This window comes from Coregonus lavaretus (genome assembly GCF_964263955.1).
Source record: "Coregonus lavaretus genome assembly, chromosome: 16".
Lineage (NCBI taxonomy): Eukaryota > Metazoa > Chordata > Actinopteri > Salmoniformes > Salmonidae > Coregonus > Coregonus lavaretus.
In genome coordinates, this window is record NC_140003.1 from 17,347,118 (window position 1) to 17,369,795 (window position 22,678).

The following is a 22,678-nucleotide window of genomic DNA, read 5'->3' on the forward strand; positions in this document are numbered from 1 at the left end:
CCTAATTCAAAGGCAAGGGCAGTGTTAATACAAAGAGAACCGAGTTCTTTAGCTTCTTTTTTTTTACCCCAGAGTTCACTTTAAAGAGGACTGAGATCGATTATTTGAAAGAGGACTATATGTGAAAACAACCTGAGAGATGAACCTGTGCCAACAACCATCGTCCTGTGGAAGGGATGGTTTTTCTTTCTTTCTCCTGGCCCAGATCAGCATTGCAGGTGCTTTGTCTTGAGTGCTGGCATCGGGGTGTGGATTAGAGGATCAGTCACCAGACTATTGCACTAGTCCCAGTCTGCCAAAAACCTCAATTATACACTGGGCAGCCAGCCAAGGAAAGCTACTGTATCAAAAAAAAAAAAAAAATGAGGCCCCTCTGCCATTTTATTATGGAAAAAACCTTGGGGGAAAAAACCAACAAATGGACGTGACATTTCATCTAGAGAATGTCTTCTTCCAATCAGGCTGGCTGTCTGTCTTTTCTCTCAGTGAGGCAAGTAGAAAATGTTCCCCTTTGGGTTGTCTGCTCTGTGCAGAGATAGACAGGAGTGCTGGTATCCCATTGTGGCTCTTTGTTTCTCAGGGAGGTTTCTCAGCGTTCTGAGGGGGGGAGAGAGTTCTGTTAGTGCCAGTTTGGCTTGTAATGGATGATTAAGCTACAGTAGGCATCTGCTTCCCTACCTCCTAACACTGGAGTATATACATGTAGCTAACCTCCCATGCACTTTTCATTCAGATGGCACAAACATACAGTGCATTCGGAAAGTATTCAGACCACTTCTCTTTTTCACCGTTACAGCCTTATTATAAAATGGATTAAATAAAACATTTTCCTCATCAATCTACACACAATTCCCCATAATGGTTTAAACATTTTTACAAATGTATTACAAATTAAAAACAGAAATACTGTATTTAACATTTCTAAAAACCTGTTTTTGCTTTGTCATTATGGGGTATTGTGTGTAGATTGACGAGGAAATCCCCCAATTTAATCCATTTTAAAATAAGGCTGTAAAGTAACAAAATGTGGAAAAAGTCAAGGGGTCTGAATACTTTCCCAATGCACTGTATCATCTATCATCTGCTCCTTGGGGAATATGGGATAAAGTGCAGTCGCATTTAATTAATTTGATCGTTTTCAAGACTAAAACTGTAGGTTGCTGATATGTATGGTATTGAGGTTACGGTTGCCAATATTTCTGTCTGATGTGAGTGTGGCTTATTTTAGTATTAAAGTACTGAATTCTAATTAAATGCAGCTACGCTCGCAAAGCTTTCACTGTGCTGATTACTCTGATGTATTTGGGCCTCGGGACACTTAAACTCAGTTTAAGACAAAACTAATTCCACAACCTTCCACACTAAACCAGCTTTCCTCTTTCCTTTCCCAGTGGATTAACGACATCGAGACAGACTCCATGTACCGCAGCTGGCCCTCCGGTGTTCAGGAACTCCTCAGAGCCACGTTCCCCGGAGTGATCCGCCAGATACGACGCAACTTTTTCAACCTGGTGAGAAGAAAGGACATTTGGGAAGGGTTGTGACACAAAGCCACTGGAACAGTTGTTTCATCTTTTAGAGGAAATCCTGTATAATACATGGTGGTCAGGTGAATTTGCACTACAATAGACCTACATGTCAGAGTAAACTGATTATGTAAGGATGTTTTTCTAGCTGAGAAGTCTTACGTTCTTTTGTTTTCAGGTGCTGTTGCTGGACCCAGTTCAGGAAGAGAGCATTGAGCTGGTGAAACTGGCAGAGCTCTTCTACAAACACAAGATTCCTCTCAGGTACTTTATAGGTTGCAGAGAACTACACGTTTCTCTTTGCACCTGTCAACTCCACCAGATGGTGACTCAGACTTTGTCTGCAAATTGAAACAATGTATTTTTCTGCTTCTTTAAGGATTGGATTTGTGTTTGTCGTCAATACTGAAGACGAAGTCGATGGAACTATGGATGCTGGAGTTGCATTTTTCCGGCTGCTGAATTACATCGCCGACGAGTATGATTTATCACAGGCTCTCATGTCTATGGTCTCTGTGAGTATCTCATGCTTACCCATTTCCAGCAAGCACTTTCTTGTGGAATTATTTAAACACAATCTTTTACAAGCTCATGTCTCTTTGATGTTTCTCAGTTGTATAATGGTGCCCTCTCTGTTGGGCCGCTGTCTCAGACATTATTGGACTAGACGAGTGAGGAGTCCTGAGGCATCAGCCTATGTAGGCAGGCCTGGAAGTTATGGACAGTGCCTTTGATGTAATGGAGAGTGATGGTCAAGTCTCACTGACCTTTTTTGTGCACTTGCAGATGTACAACAAAGTGGAGATCGGCGAGACATTGTCTGTTGACACAGTGTCTGCATATCTCAAGAAGAAGTACCCCAAAGCCAGTGCTGCAAGGATTCTTGGGGAGGATTCTGAGTATGATGACAAAAGAAAGGTATGGTTAATGGACGGTATGTTTCTCTTGTGCATGTACTTTTCAAATGTAAACCATAAGATAAAGTATATTACAGTTTCAAAATACCAGATTAATTTGATTACATGCCTCTAAATGTTTGTTCATAATGCATAAATAACTCATGAAACAGGAAAGAGAGAACATTCTATGGCTTGGGTGGCTTTCACACCACCTGATATAGAGGTCCTGGATGGCAGGGTGCTCGGCCCCAGTGATATACTGGGCTGTCTGCACCACCCTCTGTAGCGCTATGCGATCGAGGGCAGTGCTGTTGCCATACCAAGCAGTGATGCAGTCAGTCAAGATGCACTCAATGGTGCAGCTGTAGAACCTTTTGAGGATTTGAGGGCCCATGCCAAACCTTTTCAACTTGCTGAGGGGGGAAGAGGCGCGGTCGCGGCTTCTTCACGAGTGTGCGCGTACTTGAAGCCGAGGAACTTAATCAAATAGCTTGAGTGTCCATTAACCCAGGCTCTGGTCTGTGTTGGGGACAACAGGCAGGGGCAATGTTCTACAAGAAGAGTGGCTTGGGCCCCCTGCCTCTGGCTCTGTTCAACGGAGTCCCACTCAATGCTGAGGAGATGGACCCAGATGAACTGGAGACTGTCATCCTACAGCGCATCATGGACACCACCAACTTCTTCCAGAGAGCTGTCTACATGGTAAGAACTGTTGGGGGAATTGTAGTCATTATCATATTGTCCATTTGTGTCCATTTATTGTCCATTTGTGGAAACAGATCTTAGTTTGTTATTTAATATGAGAACTGTCTCTAGGTCAACTGATTTGGTTGAATAGGTTATGTAAATAATATGATTTCCTCACTTCACATGACCAGGGCCAGCTTACTGAGGGGACAGATGTGGTGGACCATCTGATGGACCAGGCCAATGTGGTGCCACGCATCAACCCTCTCATCCTCAGCACTGACAGGACATATCTGGATCTCACAGCCACTCCAGGTAACAAATAACACATTCTTGTCCTTTGATAATGTGTGTATTGACAATACAGTCTCAATACAATTTACAATACTTTTGTTAAGATTATTCATTTTCTCCTTTCAGTTGTATATGAGTGGGAGGACACCACCATGTTCTCATACCTGGACTCCAAGGACAAGACTGCTGTCATAGCAAAAAGAATGAAGTATTTCACCAAAAATGGTAAGAGGCAGGGTATACTTTTGTGGCACTCCTGATTTTATATTTCTTTCTCCCTTGAGTGTAAATACTGTAGTGATGTATGGTTGAGTATACTTGAACAAGGGTATAAACTATTTGTTCCGAAAAAGCTGAGCAGCTTATACGAGGGTGGGAACGTCTGAGGAGTGTTTGTTCGTCAAACATTTCATTTCACCAGGCGGATCGTCACACTTTACACACAGATAATATACCAACATATTAGTATGGATCCAGGGATGTGTAAAATTGCCCGTTAGGGGAGCCGTCTGTGCTTGGTCTGAGGTAATTGCACTGCGCCCTGGTTAATAGTTTGGCATCAGGCCAGTGGTCCATTGGTCCGGCCTCAGCCCCAACTCTGCTGCATCCTGCCTGGGGAGCCCTGCTCAGAGTCAGGGTGGGGCTGGAGCTGCCCAGGGAAGCTGAGAGGCTGAGGAAGGTGACAGGGGGGAATGAAGCAGTAAACCCTGACAGGTTGCACAATCTCCTTCTGATTTAGTGTGCTTTTCTCAAGGACTGTGCCTCTCTCTCACTCTCTCTCTCTTCTCTCTGGATCATATAACTTGAGCCAGATTTAATTCCCTTCTCACTGCCCGTCTCCACTGTCAGTAGGTGGTCTGTGTCAAGACCCTTTTTAAGGGATTAGCAATATTCCCTTATAAGCATGCTGGAGCTTTAAGATTGAGATCCCTCTTTTTAACTGAAAAAATTGTCAGAAATACTTTAATATCTGCTTTATATTTGATGTCAAGACTGGCTGAGTCACTGTGTATTTGAGCATTTGAAATGATTCAGTGCTTTTTGACAATGGCAGTTTTTCTGCTTTCAGAAATGTCACCCTATTTGAAATGTTGCGTTGTACAGTAATTGATGTTTATTTCCAGACGAGGATGGGATTAATGGAGTGACTGTGTGGATCGTTGGGGATTTTGAAAAGGCCTCAGGGAGAAGACTGCTGCTGAACGCACTGAAACACTTGGTGAGATTCTGCTGCTGTACGCTACTGCAGGGTTTCCCAAACTCTGACATGGGGGGCCCTCCCTGGGTGCACATTGTGTTTTTTGCCCTAGCACTACACAGCTGATTCAAATAATTAAGCTTGATGATGAGTTGGTTATTTGAATCAGCTGGGTTGTGCTAGGGCAAAAACCAAAACGTGTACCCAGGGAGGGCCCGAGGACCGAGTTTGAGAAACCCTGCTCTACTGCAGATCTTCTCCTTTCCCTTATCCACACAAGGCACAAATGACATAATTTTCACTGGCAAAGTTTGGAGCTATGAATTAAGCTATGTATTAATGATCATTTCTAAATTACAAAAATAAACATCTGACTTTTTGCTCAGTACTGCCGATCAGTCACGTCAATGTGATTTAGGAATCCTAATTAAGTACACTGCAGTGGCCTGCGCCACACCAATGCTAATTTAGCTTTTAATGTAGTCAAGCAAGGTAGGTATACCCCTAGACTTTAATTACTATCCAGCTGCCATGGAGAATCTTTGTTGGAATTAAAATTTTAAAACTCACGTGGGACACCATTTTACCTTGGCCTGAAATGAAAACAAAGGCTGCAGTTGTTATTCTCTGATAAACACCCACATAAATATTCCATGGTTGATATAAAATACAGCCAGGGTTATACCTCACTTTACTGCAGATAAGAAGAGAAAGACTATTAGTAGAGTCATGAAGGTCTGACCACTGCAAGCTATTGAGGCTTATTTTTAAGAAGGTATAGTTATTATGAGCTCTCTACTGAGACAGACAATACCTTGTCAACAAGAGACAAGAATGTTATAAAGTTAGTGAAATCTCACCTATTCTCACAATAAATCTCCTGTCTGCAGTAATTTCAAGGACATCCTCAAAATGTTTTGTATAGGCAAAGTTAAAGGTACCTTACTGTGATTTTTTTCTTCAATTAAAATGGTCAAAAAGAAACATAGCTTCTTAGCAAAGGGCAATTTCTCAAGCAAGGATTTTGCTAGGACTGTCTGGGAGTGGTCTGAGTGGGAAGGGGAAAACTGAAAATTAGCTGTTATTGGCAGAGAGGTTTGGCACTCTCTTATTGGTCTATTAACTAATTTACCGCATGATGATGTCACCATGGAAAACTCCATCCCACCAAAACAGGCTGAAAGTATTTTCAAACAGCTCTTACACTAAAAGGGAACTATCATAATTTTCACAATTTCACAGTATTATTCCAACCTCATAGTGTGGAAATATACACTCACCGGCCAGTTTATTAGATACAACACCCCGTTCACGAAAATGTATCGCTCCAACAGACAGTGAGACACGTGGCCATGGCTTGCTATATAAAGCAGTCAGACAGGCGTCGAGGCATTCAATTACTGTTAGATTGAATGTGGTATGATCGTCTGTACTAGGGGCGCGAGATCCAGTATCTCAGAAATGGCCGCCCTCCTGGGCTTTTCACGCATGACAGTGTCTAGGGTTTACTGAGAATGGTGCAACAAACAAAAAACATCCAGTCAGCAGCAGTCCTGTGGGCGAAAACAGCTCGTGGATGAGAGAGGTCGAAGAAGAATGGCAAGAATCGTGCAAGCTAACAGGCGGACCACAGACAGACATAATAGTGGCGCAGTACAGCTGTGGTGTGCAGAACGGCATCTCGGAACACACAACTCGTCGATCCTTGTCACGGATGGGCTATTGCAACAGACGACCACACACCGGGTTCCACTCCTATCAGCTAAAAACAAGAAGAAGCAGCTCCAGTGGGCACGCGATCACCAACACTGGACAACTGAGGAGTGGAAAAACATCGCCTGGTCCAACGAATCCTGGTTGCGTCATGCTGATGGCAGAGTCAGGATTTGGCGTAAGCAGCATGAGTCCATGGCCCCATCCTGCCTGGTATCAACGGTACAGACTGGTGATGGTGGTGTAATGGTGTGGGGAATGTTTTCCTGGCACACGTTAGGTCCCTTGATACCAATTGAGCAACGATTGAACGCCACAGCGTATCTGAACATTGTTGCTAACCAAACCCAATAGAGCATCTTTGGGATGAGATGAACTGGCTGTTGGCAGCATGTATGTACCGCCTCCAATCTGCAGCAACTGCGTGATGCCGTAGCGTCAGCATGGACCAACATCCCTGTGGGACGTTTCCAAAACCTTGTAGAATCCATGCCCCGGAGAATTCAGGCAGTTCTGAAGACAAAGGGGGATCCGACCGGTACTAGATGGGTGTACCTAATAAACTGTCCGACGAGTGTATATAAAACACAGGAAAATCACGTTTTTGACTCCACTGGGCCATTAAGCTTGACATAATGCTATGTGCAGATGTGAAAGTTCTCATGGTGCAGACAACGAGGGAAGGATGAACATTACAGCACTTAAACAAGCTGCTATTGTGTGTTGTCTTTACAAAAGAAGAGAATACACCTTGAAGGTTATATTAATTCAATTAACATTCTTCACTCCTTTCTTGACACCTCCACTCTGTAAATAGGAGTGTGTAATAAATCAGTGCTAGGCTAAGTGCTCTCTAACCTCCCTTGTGTGTGTGTGTGTGTGTGTGTGTGTGTGTGTGTGTGTGTGTGTGTGTGTGCAGAGGGCCAGTGGTGGTGTGCGTGTGGGGGTGATTGATAATCCCAGCGGTGGTGCGCCCAGCGAGGACAGCACTGTGCTCAACAGGGCAGTGTGGGCCGCCCTGCTCACCCAGAAGAATAAGGCCGCAGTGGAGTTTGTGCAGAAAATCCTTAAAGAGGAAACTGTCCAGCTCCTCCAACAAGGAACCAAGATGAAGAACTTACTGGTGAAGGTAAACTGGGGGGGGGGGGGGGGGTCTACTAAGATAACATATGTAATTGTTTTAAGATGGCCATACCATGGATTATTTAGCAATTTGCTTTTGAATTTTAGGACCCCTGTAGGTATATACAAGAAAATATTATTTGATAAAATATACAATTTGGCCTTTACTACTTTAGCCCATAGGAACACAATGAATAACACATTCATAAATGGCAAAACAGACAGTAAAAAATAAATCATAAGGAATAATGCTTTAAAGTGTCTGTCCTATATCTAGGAGATATAAGAAAGATCAGGAAATGTTATTTTGGACACATATTTAACCCCTTATTTTTGATGGCACAAAACTACCTCCATACTTCCATTATTTTTTTTAAAACCGGTACCAGGTTATCTTCAGACTAGTCCCTTGTGGGGGTCATAGAGCAAAACGGAGAATACCATCGTGGCCACAGTGTGGTCATATTAATTTGTAGGCCAAACCGTTTAGACGCTACAGGCACTTTCTTGATAAGACCGATTTTCGGGATGTCTCGTGGTCTGACAAACACCGCTGTAGCTCGACCACCTTCCACCATAGATACGGAAGGCCGACATAGGCGGATGCGGTGGATTGAGACGCAGCCCATGAAAGAAAACAGATATCTCTAGCTTAAACGGACAGATTTTCATGTTTTTTTGTTTTGTTTTTACATCTTACCAAGCACGACTCCAACACCGTCATTTAAGTTTGCTGATGACACAACAGTGGTAGGCCTGATCACCGACAATGATGAGACAGCCTATAGGGAGGAGGTCAAAGACCTGGCAGTGTGGTGCCAGGACAACAACCTCTCCCTCAATGTGAGCAAGACAAAGGAGCTGATCGAACTACAGGAAAAGGAGGGCCGAACAGGCCCCCATTAACATCGACGGGGCTGTAGTGGAGCGGGTCGAGAGTTTAAAGTTCCTTGGTGTCCACATTACCAACAAACTATCATGGTCCAAACACACCAAGACAGTCGTGAAGAGGGCACGACAACACCTTTTCCCCCTCAGAAGACTGAAAAGATTTGGCATGGGTCACCAGATCCTCAAAAAGTTATACAGCTGCACCATCGCGAGCATCCTGACTGGTTGCATCACCGCCTGGTATAGCAACTGCTCGGCATCCAACCGTACGGCACAGTACATCACTGGGGCCAAGCTTCCTGCCATCCAGGACCTATATACTAGGTGGGCACAAAAAATTGTCAAAGACTCCAGTCACCCAAGTTATAGACTGTTCTCTGCTACCGCTCGGCAAGCGCTACCGGAGCACCAAGTCTATGTCCAAAAGGCTCCTTAACAGATTCTACCCCCCAAGCCATAAGACTCCTGAACAATTAATGAAATGGCCACCCAGACTATTTACATTTATTATCTATGCATAGTCACTTTACCCCTACCTACATGTACAAATTACCTCGACTAACCTGTACCCCCGCACATTGACTCGGTACCGGTACCCCCTGTATATAGCCTCGTTATTGTTATTTTATTGTGTTACTTTTTATTTTATTTTTAACTTTAGTTTATTTAGTAAATATTTTCTTGAATCTATTTATTGAACTGCATTGTTGGTTAAGGGCTTGTAAGTAAGCATTTCACGGTAAGGTCTACACCTGTTGTATTCTGCGCATGTGACAAATAAGATTTGATTTGAGATTGACACACGGGTGTGTCAGTAGACTCTTACTTAACTTGAAGAGCGAGAGTGGTGCCTTTCCCCCCTCACATAGAGAGTACAGTGCCTTCAGAAACTATCCACACCCCTTTACTTTTTCCACATTTTTGTTGTGTTAGAGCCTGAATTTAAAATGGATTAAATTGAGATTTTGTGTCACTGGCCTACACACAATACCCCATAATGTCAAAGTGGAATTATCTTTTTAGACATTTTTACAAATTAATGACAAATGAAAAGCTGAAATGTCATGAGTCAACCCCTGTGTTATGGCAAGCCTAAATACGTTCAGGAGTAAACATTTGCTTAACGAGTCACATAATAAATTGCATGGACTCACTCTGTGTGCAATAATAGTGTTTAACGTGATTTTTGAATGACTACCTCATCAGAGCAGTGATTCAACCACAAAGACCAGGGAGGTTTTCCAATGCCTCGCAAAGAAGGGCACCTATTGGTTGATAAAAAAGCAAACATTGATTATCCCTTTGAGAATGGTGAAGTTATTAATTACACTTTGGATAGTGTATCAATACACCCAGTCACTAAAAAGATACAGGCATACTTTCTCACTCAGTTGCCGGAGAGGAAGGAAACCGCTCAGGGATTGCACCATGAGGCCAATGGTGACTTTAAAACAGTTAGAGTTTAATGGCTGTGATAGGAGAAAACTGAGGACGGATCAACAACATTGTAGTTACTCCACAATACTATCCTAATTGACAGAGTGAAAAGAAGGAAGCCTGTACTGAATAAAGATATTACAAAACATGCATCCTGTTTGCAATAAGGCACTAAAGTAAAACAGCAAAGAAATTAGCAGAGAAATGAACTTTATGTCCTGAATACAAAGCGTTATGTTTGTGGCAAATCCAGCACAACACATCACAGAGTAACACTCTACATATTTTCAAGCATGGTGGTGGCTGCATCATGTTATGGGTATGCTTGTCATCGGAAAGGACTAGGGAGTTACAGTTTTGACTAAAATCGGCTTGAAAATCTATGGCAAGAGTTGAAAAGGGCTGTCTAGCAATGATCATCAACCAACAACAGAGCTTGAAGAATATTTTAAATAATAATGTGCAAATATTGTACAATTCTGGTGTGCAAAGCTCTTAGAGACTTACCCGTAAAGACTGTAATCACTGCAAAAGGTGATTGTAACATGTATTGACTCAGGGGTGTGAATACTTACAGTACCAGTCAAAAGTTTGGACACACCTACTCATTTAAGGTTTTTTCACTATTTTCTACATTGTAGAATAATAGTGAAGACATCAAAACTATGAAAGAACACATATGGAATCATGTAGTAACCAAAAAAGTCTTAAACAAATAAAAATATATTTTATATTTGAGATTCTTCAAATAGCCACCCTTTGCCTTGATGACAGCTTTGCACACTCTTGGCATTCTCTCAACCAGCTTCACCTGGAATGCTTTTCCAACATTCTTGAAGGAGTTCCCACATATGCTGAGCACTTGTTGGCTGCTTTTCCTTCACTCTGCGGTGCAACTCATCCCAAACCATCTCATTTGGGTTGAGGTCGGGGGATTGTGGAGGCCAGGTCATCTGATGCAGCACTCCATCACTCTCCTTCTTGGTCAAATAGCCCTTACACAGCCTGGAGGTGTGTCTTGGGTCATTGTCCTGTTGAAAAACAAATTATAGTCCCACTAAGCGCAAACCAGATGAGATGGCGTATCTCTGCAGAATGCTGTGGTAGCCATGCTGGTTAAGTGTGCTTTGAATTTTAAATAAATCACCAACCGTGTCATCAGCAAAGCACCCCCACACCATCACACCACCTCCTCCATGCTTCATGGTGGGAACCACACATACAGTGATCATCCGTTCACCTACTCGGCGTCTCACAAAGACCCGACGATTGGAACCAGAAATATCAAATTTGGACTCATCAGACCAAAGGACAGATTTCCACCGGTCTAATGTCCATTGCTCGTGTTGCTTGGCCCAAGCAAGTCTCTTCTTATTATTGGTGTCCTTTAGTAGTGGTTTCTTTGCAGCAATTCGACCACGAAGGCCTGATTCACGCAGTCTCCTCTGAACAGTTGATGTTGAGATTTGTCTGTGACTTGAACTCTGTGAAGCATTTATTTGGGCTGCAATTTCTGAGGCTGGTAACTCTAGTGAACTTATCCTCTGCAGCAGAGGTAAGCCTGGGTCTTCCTTTCCTGTGGCAGTCCTCATGAGAGCCAGTTTCATCATAGCGCTTGATGGTTTTTGCGACTGCACTTGAAGAAACTTTCAACGTTCTTGACGTTTTCCAGGTTGACTGACCTTCGTGTCTTAAAGTAATGATGGACTGTCGTTTCTCTTTGCTTATTTGAGCTGTTCTTGCCATAATACAGTGCCTTGCAAAAGTATTCATCCCTCTTAGCGTTTTTCCTATTTTGTTGCATTACAACCTGTAATTTAAATAGATTTTTATTTGGATTTCATGTAATGGACATACACAAAATAGTCCAAATTGGTGAAGTGAAATGAAAAAAATAACTTGTTTCAAAGAATTCTAAAAAATAAATAACGGAATAGTGGTGCGTGCATATGGATTCACCCCCTTTGCTATAAAGCCCCTAAATAAGATCTGGTGCAACCAATTACCTTCAGAAGTCACATAATTAGTTAAATAAAGTCCACCTGTGTGCAATCTAAGTGTCACGTGATCTGTCACATGATCTCAGTATATATACACCTGTTCTGAAAGGCCCCAGAGTCTGCAACATCCCTAAGCAAGGGGCACCACCAAGCAAGCGGCACCATGAAGACCAAGGAACTCTCCAAACAGGTCAGGGACAAAGTTGTGGAGAAGTACAGATCAGGGTTGGGTTATAAAATAATATCTAAGACTTTGAACATCCCACGGAGCACCATTAAATACATTATAAAAAAATGGAAAGAATATGGCACCACAACAAACCTGCCAAGAGAGGGCTGCCCACCAAAACTCACAGACCAGGCAAGGAGGGCATTAATCAGAGAGGCAACAAAGAGACCAAAGATAACCCTGAAGGAGCTCCACAGCGGAGATTGGAGTATCTGTCCGTAGGACCCCTTTAAGCCATACACTCCACAGAGCTGGGCTTTACAGAAGAGTGGCCAGAAAAAAGCCATTGCTTAAAGAAAGAAATAAGCAAACACATTTGGTGTTCACCAAAAGGCATGTGGGAGACTCCCCAAACATATGGAAGAAGGTACTCTGGTCAGATGAGACTAAAATTGAACTTTTTGGCCATCAAGGAAAACGCTATGTCTGGCGCAAACCCAACACCTCTCATCACCCAGAGAACACCATCCCTACAGTGAAGCATGGTGGTGGCAGTATCATGCTGTGGGGATGTTTTTCATCGGCAGGGACTGGGAAACTGGTCAGAATTGAAGGAATGATGGATGGCGCTATATACAGGGAAATTCTTGAGGGAAACCTGTTTGTCTTCCAGAGATTTGAGACAAGGAAAGGAGGTTCACCTTCCAGCAGGACAATGACCCTAAGCATACTGCTAAAGCAACACTCGAGTGGTTTAAGGGAAAACATTTAAATGTCTTGGAATGGCCTAGTCAAAGCCACGACCTCAAATTGAGAATCTGCGGTATGACTTAAAGATTGCTGTACACCAGCGGAACCCATCCAACTTGAAGGAGCTGGAGCAGTTTTGCCTTGAAGAATGGGCAAAAATCCCAGTGACTAGATGTGCCAAGCTTATAGAGACATACCCCAAGAGACTTGCAGCTGTAATTGCTGCAAAAGGTGGCTCTACAAAGTATTGACTTTGGGGGGGTGAATAGTTATGCACGCTCAAGTTTTCGTCGTATTTCTTGTTTGTTTCACAATAAAACATATTTAGCAGCTTCAAAGTGGTGGGCATGTTGTGTAAATCAAATGATACAAACCCCCCCAAAAATCAATTTTAATTCCAGGTTGTAAGGCAACAAAATAGGAAAAATGCCAAGGGGGATGAATACTTTCGCAATCCACTGTATGGACTTGGTCTTTTACTATCTTCTGTATACCACCCCTACTTTGTCACAACAACTCAAAAGCATTAAGAAGGAAATAAATTCCACAAATTAACTTTTAACAAAGCACACCTGTTAATTGAAATGCATTCCAGGTGACTACCTCATGAAGATGGTTGAGAGAATGCCAAGAGTGTGCAAAGCTGTCATCAAGGCAAAGGCTGGCTACTTTGAAGAATCTCAAATATAAAATATATTTTGATTTGTTTAACACTTTTTGGGTGACTACATGATTCCATATGTGTTATTTAATAGTTTTGATGTCTTCACTATTATTTTACAATGTAGAAAATAGTAAAAATAAAGAAAAACTCTGGAATGAGTAGGGGTGTCCAGACTTTTGACTGGTGCTGTATGTAAATGAGATATTTCATTTTCAATAAATTAGCAAACATTTCTAAAAACATGTTTGTTTTAGCTTTGTCATTATGGGGTATTGTGTGTTGATGGGTAAGAAGCTATTTAATCCATTTTGAATTCAGGCTGTAACAACAAAACGTGAAATAAATCAAGGGGTATGAATACTTTTTGAAGGCACTGTAGTTGGTTCATAGATTTGACATGGAGCCCTTGAATTATTAGCTACTGCCGAATGACTGGAGACTCGTCTCCACTGTTCTCTTTGTGAAACCCTGTGCCACAGGACTGGTGACGGATGAGCACCTCTTCTCATTTCGCCACACCCTGAATATAACGTGGTAGTATAAATATTGAGCATGCCTGACAGCTTCCATACAAAGGATGCATAGACCTACTCACTGTCAGTTACACTTGATCAGTCAGAGCGTGAGGAGTGAGCACAAGGTCCACGTGCTGAATACTTAACTACCAGTGTTCTTTGGATACCCCATCCCCAGAGAGACCGTGGTGGCTGAGCTGCTGCCTGGTCTTCGTGGCTGTGTGGTACAGCCATATGCCTGATCAAGCCTGACCATGGCTCCCCTCCTCTACTCTCCTCTAAGCCATCTCTACAACCACAGGTGTTCTTCCTGCACTCAGTCTGTCTCCACACTATTACAGTATAGGATTCATTCACACTGGCAGACTCATAGCAAACCTTCTTCTCGGGGATCGATCAGCCAATCAACTGACAGGAAATCCCCCCCCCCCCCCCCCCCCCCCATTTTAACTCTCACCAGTGACAACAGTAAATCCTGGTGAGTCTAGTGAGTGTTCAGCCAGTGGCCTTAACACAGAGAGGCTGGGAGAGTTGCCACAGCAGCCTGGCCTTCAATTACTGCCCTCGTTAAAGGAGGGAGGAAGGAGGAGGGGAAGGAGGGATAGTGATGGAAATATCAGCAGTGGCTCTGTGTGTGGAGCTCTGTGGGTTGGGGTTTGGGATCCAGAGAGCTGGGGATATGATGTTATTACTGGCTGCCAGACAGACTTGCTGACATAGTTGGGGCTGACATTATTGGTATTTCACCTGTTCTCCTTGGGGGTGAAAAAATTGTTTGAGAAACTAATAACCTGACTCTGCAAACTGAACACTCTCTCTGGTGGCTGATTTGTTATGGACAAAATGGCCAATGTTTAATTAAATTTGTGTTAGATTAATTACAAATTGATTAATCTCTCTTCTGATTTTTTTTTCTCCCAGCATGTGCATTGCTATTAGCTCAGCTGGCTCTGACTTTGAAATATGTATGTTTAATAGCGGAGCAGTGATTGCCCCTGATGCAGGACTTCAACGATTTGTCAATAACAAAGTGATTTCTAGCCCGGCATGCATCCTACTTTACATCAATGCGATTCAGACTTTGTTTTGAGTGGACTGCAATGGGAGCGATGTCCTTCAGGAGGCCTTTCCAATCATATATCACCCGTTCTTCAGACATGTACAGTACGACTGTGTTTCTTTTTCTCCACTGCAGGGCATGGACGCGGATGCCTTTGAGAAGAAGTTCAACACCATGGAGGTGGATTTCATCCGCAGTCAGCAGCTGTTCTGCAGAGATGTCCTGAGGCTGCACACTGGACAAAGGGCCGTGGTCAGCAACGGCAGGGTGAGTGGACAGGACTCTACAGTCCCTGTTTTACCAGTGTTATAGTGATACAGTCCACTGTCCACTGCAATGACATTAACACACCAGGAAATGTATTATCTCAGCATTACTTACCGAATGATACTAAACATCATAACAAATAATTATATGAACCATGGATTACTGTCAATCGGGAGAGGTAGTAGAGCACATTGACCTTTCGGTAAAGTAAGCGCTGTCAGTGTTGTCAGGGGGAGATGAGATGAGCGGGTTATTCCACAGTAAGCTGCTGTAGGAGGTGAGTATTATTCTCTCTGGTGTTTCACATAGCTCCTCTGGACTGTCCAGTCAGCATGACGTCTGTTTCCCAGAGGTCACAGGTGGCACAGAGGGCTGCAGCGTGTGAGAGTGTGTGTTTGTGTGTGCGCTTGTCCGTGTGTGTGCGTCTGTGTGTGTGTGTGTTATCATAGAGCAGAGCTGATGACTGATGTCTCGGCAGCAGCAGCAGTGCTGACAGCAAAGGATGAAGGGGCCAGACCCTGAGATGGCAGTAACAATTAATATCATTTTACATTCCTCTGCAGTCCGTCCAGCAGAGTAGGGGATGCTTTCTCTCCTCTTAAAATAGAAAGGGAAAATGGAGAGGCAGCAGCCCTGGAACACAATGACCATATGGGGGGAAGAGATGAAACACCCATCTCCCTTTAGATTAGTACTTTATTTTAGGTGGATGCTCTGTACAAAAGTCCAACATTCAATGTCTAGAAACAGGTACATCAGAGCACATTGTTGAACTTTGACATTGTTGAGGAATGCATTCTATTAGTGAAAATTGTTAAGGGATTTTATTTTTGAGGGTTGTTTGCTCTGTGTGGCACATCACGTTTCCACTCTCTGAAAACATTGAATGTAAGGTCTGACCATGATTGTATTCTCTTCTCTCCATGCTAGATCCTGGGGCCATTTGAAGACGAGGAGGAATTCAACGTAGAGGATTTCCATTTGTTAGAGAAGATTACGCTGAGCACCACAGCCGAGAAAGTCAAAGCTAGAATCAAGCAGATGGGAATGAAGGGAAAGCAGTATGTTTGTTAACATCTCTCTCTCTCTGTTTGGACTCACTGTCTGTAGCAGTGCCCTGTGCTTCACCTTCTGCGATGGACGCTGATGCACAAATCATCATTTTATGATGAAAGTCAAGTGAAAATCATTTCTCATATCCTATGATGAAAATCATAAGATGTTATCAAGTGAAAATACTCAGATCATTTTCCAAATCACTTCTCATAACCCCTAGAGCCTCACATTACGTTTATTTTCTAAACTATAAAAAAGACTACTGTTTTTGGAAATAGTCTTGTGTATTTCTATGTGGAGAAATGTCCGTTTTTAAAGATTGCAGGATCTGTCTTGAGCCATATTATTCATTCAAAATGTCCCCCCCTGAAACAGATTGAAGTCACAACTCTGAGCCGAGGACAGATGTCTCTGGCTGTGTTCCAAATGGCACCCTATTCCCACATAGTGCACCCTATTCCCCCTATGGGCCCTTGTCAAAAGGAGTGCACTATAAAGGGAAAAGGGTGCCATTTGGGACGCATACTCTGGCTTCTCTCTCTGACTTCTCTCTCTGACTACCTTAACAAGCGTCATCAATAAGTGATGGAATAACCCTTGTACTCCTCTGCCCCCCAGAGCCAGCGATCTAGTCATGAAAGTGGACGCCCTCCTCGCCGCCGCCCCTAAAGGAGAGGGCAGGAAAGATGTCCGCTTTGTCAAAGACAAGCACAGGTGAAGGATAGCACTCTCACTCACCACTATGTCTCCCACTACTGCACTTTTAGTTTCACCGGGCTTTCCTTTTGTTGTAATGGGTCGGGGAATTGCTAGTTGTATCATTTGGAAACGGTACTAATAGGGAGAGGGAGTGTTGTGGAAGTAGAGCCATGTTGCCAACGTGTTGCTGAGTGTTGTGGAAGTAGAGCCACGTTGCCAACGTGTTGCTGAGTGTTGTGGAAGTAGAGCCATGTTGCCAACGTGTTGCTGAGTGTTGTGGAAGTAGAGCCATGTTGCCAACGTGTTGCTGAGTGTTGTGGAAGTAGAGCCACGTTGCCAACGTGTTGCTGAGTGTTGTGGAAGTAGAGCCACGTTGCCAACGTGTTGCTGAGTGTTGTGGAAGTAGAGCCACGTTGCCAACGTGTTGCTGAGTGTTGTGGAAGTAGAACCACGTTGCCAACGTGTTGCTGAGTGTTGTGGAAGTAGAGCCACGTTGCCAACGTGTTGCTGAGTGTTGTGGAAGTAGAGCCACGTTGCCAACGTGTTGCTGAGTGTTGTGGAAGTAGAGCCACGTTGCCAACGTGTTGCTGAGTGTTGTGGAAGTAGAGCCACGTTGCCAACGTGTTGCTGAGTGTTGTGGAAGTAGAGCCACGTTGCCAACGTGTTGCTGAGTGTTGACACTACCTTTTCTTCCTCCTCCCTAGCGTGCTCCATCTCGCCCCTCGGGAAGACCAGGTGTTCTACGACGTGGTGGCCATCGTGGACCCCGTGACCCGGGACGCCCAGAAGATGTCACCGCTGTTGATTGTAAGCAGCGCTTCCCTTTTCTCTATCACCTCTATTTCATTGTGACTACGTCAAGGACATTCAACATTCGGTTTCATTTGCAGGAAGGCTGCAGAGATATTGACAAGCTCCGACAAGGGCAAGTGTGAAAGTGCAGGCTGAATGTTTTCAAACCCATAACTGATGTTATTACTTTTCATTATTTTCATTCTCTCTTTTATATAGGCTGAAAGGTACATTTTCAATGCTTCTTTACAATTTCATCATTCATTAAATGTGACTTTCCCTAAATGGACATGTTTGTAAATAGATTCAGAGATAACTCCTGAGTGGCGCAGTGGTCTAAGGCACTGCATCGCAGTGCTAACTGTGCCACTAGAGATCCTGGTTCGAATCCAGGCTCTGTCGCAGCCGGCCGCGACCGGGAGACTCATGGGCGGCGCACAATTGGCCCAGCGTCGTCCAGGGTAGGGGAGGGAATGGCCGGCAGGGATGTAGCTCAGTTGATAGAGCATGGCGTTTGCAACGCCAGGGTTGTGGGTTCGATTCCCACGGGGGGCCAGTATAAAAAAAATATGTATTCACTAACTGTAAGTCGCTCTGGATAAGAGCGTCTGCTAAATGACTAAAATGTAAATAACTCTATTGCTCTGCAAGGGCTATTCCATGCTAATTACCCAACTTGACAGATATTTGCCAGTTATTTTTGCTGCACAGTGTGAAATGTACAGCTCTGAGTTCCTCAGGGAAAAGGAAAGGACAGTGCTATTTGGAGCTGCCTGCTTATTCAGTCTGATGATGATGATTCACTGACACAAACCCACTGGCTGCACTCTGTACATTAGCTGCCTGCCTGCCTGTTATATGACTGAGGTGAATTCTATGAGTCACCTTGCTATCACTTCCTGAGCAGCCAGCCACTTCTGGTGTGATGTGGAGTGTGTCGCGTTGGCCAGGAGAGTATGTTGCAGTGTGCTGGGATGCGGCGGTGATCACCCTGCCACTCAATCAGCTGCAGGCAGCCAGGCACGGCTGGGACACACGGGAGAGAACCAGCTGTACACAGTCGGACACGCTGTTCTTATGCCCTCACCTCTGTTTGAATCTTCCTGTCAACCTGAGCACTAATCACTGTGTTTATTAAGGAGAAACTATGTCTTGTGTTAGCCAGTTCAAACAGATTTTCACAGCGGGATACAGTAGCTGAGTAAAGATGGACAGCAGACTTTGAGCTTGTCTGTAGAACTTGGAGCGTGTAGGTTTACCCCGTCTGCTGAGTGGTTTATTTTGCTGTGTACGCTAACTGGGTTCTGCCTCCCACTCCCCTCTTGCAGGTGCTCAGTCAAGTGGTCAATGTGAAACTGCAGGTGTTTATGAACTGCCGGGCCAAGCTGTCCGATATGCCCCTCAAGAGGTAAGCCTCCTCCTCTGCTCCTAATTAAACTTCCTGCCCAAGTACTGTAGTGTGTGTGTGTGTGTGTGTGTGTGTGTGTGTGTGTGTGTGTGTGACCACCCAGGACCTCTCTGAGACTACCCCACAGATGCTATCTGTTTAATAACACCACCTTATTGCTCTGGGCCTCCCCTGCTTCTCAAGACAAATAGTTTAGAACATATATGGTAGTGCATAGAGGTGTGGAGGTTTTAAGGTAGACTCAATCTCTTGATCGCATAGGTGCAATTGAGTGGAGTTTCTTTCTTAACATTAATGATATTTGATGGTATCAGTGTGTAAATGTTAACTTAATTTGTGGGTTTAGGAGAATATGGGAAAATGAATAATAAGCCAGTTTAGAGCACAAGACTCCTTCCAACTACCGCACCCCAGCAGTGACTGAGGGCTGCTAACTCTATTGCTCACTATTTGGGATACTTTGCTACTGGCGAGCACAGGTGCATCTCATCCGCTGCCATTGTGAGCACATTGTAATGTCTTCCAAGACTTTCATGGCTTGAGGGGGATGGCGAGGAGGATATCAGTTCAGTTGGCTGCCGTCTTCAGCTCTTTCTGACTTTTCTCTCTGTCTAGAATTGGTTCACTCTTCCAAATTTGGACCAATCCAATAAAGATAGAGCGAGAGAAAGAGAGTTTCCTCTGGAGACTTGGTTATGGCTCAGTAATTTAATCCTCTGTCCCCTCTCCTCCTAACTTTATATGCACCAGCTCTCGCTCTCTTCCACCCTGGAGTCAAAGCGCTCCTCTCTCTAACTCTCCCCAGCAGCAAGACAAGCTGCTGCGACTGAAATTAACTTTTGAAAAATCTTCTCGGGAGGAAATGTGAGGATCCTTTAGCCTCTGGGATCGGTTGTCAGTTTTAAATACAGAGAGAAGGTGTTAGTAATATTGATCGTCTGCCGCTTTATCTTTACTCATTACGACTTCACTGTGTCAGAGGGCAGATTGAAGAAAAAGCAATTAGCATAAAGATTAGCAGACAATAACCTATGTGGAAACTCTGGCTGACTAATACCATAGAAGTAGAATATACTCTATATCTGGGGCATACGTTCCTATTATTGGCCGATACGGTTTCAGATACCTCCCTTTAAGACACTGTATCCTCAGCGCTCACAATAGAACGACTCCCTTCCCGAGAAAGTTAAATAATATACAACGTGTATGTCTATAGCTAACAGAAGCTACTCAGTTGCGATGCATCTGTCTCAAATGACCTAATCTTGATAATTGTTAACATTCACAGTTTTAGGTGAGAACCTATCGACTTCTGTCACTCCTCACTGAACTCTTCTCTCTTTAGCTTCTACCGTTTTGTGTTGGAGTCGGATGTGTCTTTCCTGGCCAATGAAACAGTGTCTGCAGGACCAATGGCTCACTTCTTGGAACTCCCTGAGTCGCCCCTCCTCACCCTGAACATGATCACCCCAGAGAGCTGGATGGTGGAGGCAGTCAGGAGCCCCTATGATCTGGACAACATCCACCTACAGGAGGTACTGAGCTAGGCTAATGGGTATCAGACCAAACCAAGGGAAGAGACGTGATTCTCCTCCTTAACCCTCCCCCAGATGGTATTCTTCATTTCCCCTCTGACCTTTTAACCTCTGTTCAGATGAAAGGTGTAGTGACTGCAGAGTACGAGCTGGAGCACCTGCTGCTGGAGGGCCACTGCTTTGACCTGTCTACGGGCCAGCCCCCCCGCGGCCTGCAGTTCACCCTGGGCATGAGCCAGGACCCCCTCATGCAGGATACCATCGTCATGGCCAACCTGGTGAGAACCACTCAAATGTAGTAGTTGAATGGGCGCCATCTTGGCTCCAAGTTTCATTATGGCTCAAATAGGAATTTGAATGGCATTGTTATGGAGGGTTTGGTGCTCATATGGAGACAGTTTGCAGAACTGTGTACAGCTATGCTTCTGATAATGGACTCAAGGAATGAAAATATATAAATAAATGGATCTCAGATAATTCTTTGATGTTATCTTAACCGATGTTGTCAATAGGGATACTTCCAGTTGAAAGCCAATCCTGGAGCCTGGATCTTGAAGCTACGGGAGGGGAGGTCGGAGGATATCTATCAAATTCTAGCGTGAGTATAGTCAGTCTACAGAGTCAATATTTTAGTTGATTTTCCTAATGATTGAGCATTAATTTTCCTTTGAATCTCCCAGTCTGCCATCAGTTTTCTCTCATCATATCATGATATGATTTCACTGCATTCCAGATATAAGTTAGTAATATGTGTGAACGCATGCAGAACCTGCTGGTAATTAACTGTCTCCATCTGTACAACATCTGTTTTTTTACCTCAGTAACCGCTCGCTGGAGGTATCAAGCACATCACTATGGTAACGCAGGGAGCTGCTGACTTTGTTGCAGCTCAAGGTTTTGATGAGTGCAGGGAGTTGTGCTGTGTGTGTATGGCCTCGGAGACAGAGACTGGTGGGAGGAGGGATGGAGGGAGGGATGCTATTAGAGGGAAGACCGAGTGGAGGGATGATTCAGCCGGTCACCTGCTCTAAACCCAGGAAAATCAGCAGCACAATATCTTCCTGGCTGCTAGGAAGGGCGTGGGTGTGGATTGCTGCTTATACAGGGCACGTTGATGTTTTTTTTTATATCCCATGATGTACATTAACTGTAGTCGATTTTAGACATTCCTCTCTAGGGTTGCGGCTTGGTCAAGCCTTTTTGAAATTCCATGCATTTATCTATCCGATCTTTTAAAAACACATAAAACTAATGAACAAATTAATCTTATTAAAACCGTCATAAATATATCACTCATGACACCACTTGCAGTACTGTGCATGGAAATCCTAGAGAATATGAATGGACAATTCCGTGATTCCGTCCATGGATCCATACAGTACATTGGGTCTCCCAGCTATTACCCGCCCATTCATCTCCACACAGGAAAGGTTTAGGACACCTCCAGCCCTGGATTCCACCACAATCATATCAGACAACAATAGTTATTCCCCACTCCTCCAGGTTAAGCTAAAAGGTGTTGTCATTTTTCACCTTGGCAGCGCCATTATTCTTGCTGTTAATGGCTCTCTGCTCTGGTTAGGGGGGCCGATCGGAGCAGAGTGGGAGTGTCTGTTCACTGCATGTCCCAACGCCGTGCTCTCTCCTGTAGCGTACTGCCCCTGACAGCGATGAATGAGACGCCCAGCTCTCCCCGGATACAAATTGATCTCTTGTGCTTTTCCCACCACAGCCCCTAATGGCCTCGGCTGAGGCAGAGGCGACAGTGGACCAGTCCAAACCAAACAGCACTTTCCAACGGGGGAAAATGCACTTTGTGCCCAATGAGGGCGGACATTTATCATAGTGATACGGTTAATTCTCTGCCTTTAGTAAGCACTGAAGTCATGATGGTTTGCTGAGCCATGATAGCCTATTGCTCATCTCTGGCTGTAGGTTGTTCAGTGGTGTTCTAACCCTCGGACCTTGGGTGTCTAATGTTACTTACTCCACAGAG

General features: G+C 44.1%; 1 protein-coding gene across 1 annotated transcript in view; it reads left to right on the forward strand.

Moving 5' to 3' along the window:
• uggt2 (UDP-glucose glycoprotein glucosyltransferase 2) overlaps positions 1 to 22,678 on the forward strand; it is a 52,339-nt gene that overhangs the window by 14,706 nt on the left and 14,955 nt on the right. The window contains exons 14-30 of the mRNA XM_084179624.1: positions 1,392 to 1,511; positions 1,705 to 1,790; positions 1,906 to 2,041; positions 2,313 to 2,444; positions 2,963 to 3,127; positions 3,304 to 3,427; positions 3,533 to 3,631; positions 4,531 to 4,625; positions 7,237 to 7,446; positions 15,061 to 15,192; positions 16,123 to 16,253; positions 16,867 to 16,962; positions 17,652 to 17,754; positions 19,068 to 19,147; positions 20,493 to 20,682; positions 20,802 to 20,960; positions 21,195 to 21,280. Coding sequence (XP_084035750.1) covers positions 1,392 to 1,511; positions 1,705 to 1,790; positions 1,906 to 2,041; positions 2,313 to 2,444; positions 2,963 to 3,127; positions 3,304 to 3,427; positions 3,533 to 3,631; positions 4,531 to 4,625; positions 7,237 to 7,446; positions 15,061 to 15,192; positions 16,123 to 16,253; positions 16,867 to 16,962; positions 17,652 to 17,754; positions 19,068 to 19,147; positions 20,493 to 20,682; positions 20,802 to 20,960; positions 21,195 to 21,280 — 2,144 coding nt within the window. The remainder of the gene's footprint in view (positions 1 to 1,391; positions 1,512 to 1,704; positions 1,791 to 1,905; positions 2,042 to 2,312; positions 2,445 to 2,962; positions 3,128 to 3,303; positions 3,428 to 3,532; positions 3,632 to 4,530; positions 4,626 to 7,236; positions 7,447 to 15,060; positions 15,193 to 16,122; positions 16,254 to 16,866; positions 16,963 to 17,651; positions 17,755 to 19,067; positions 19,148 to 20,492; positions 20,683 to 20,801; positions 20,961 to 21,194; positions 21,281 to 22,678) is intronic.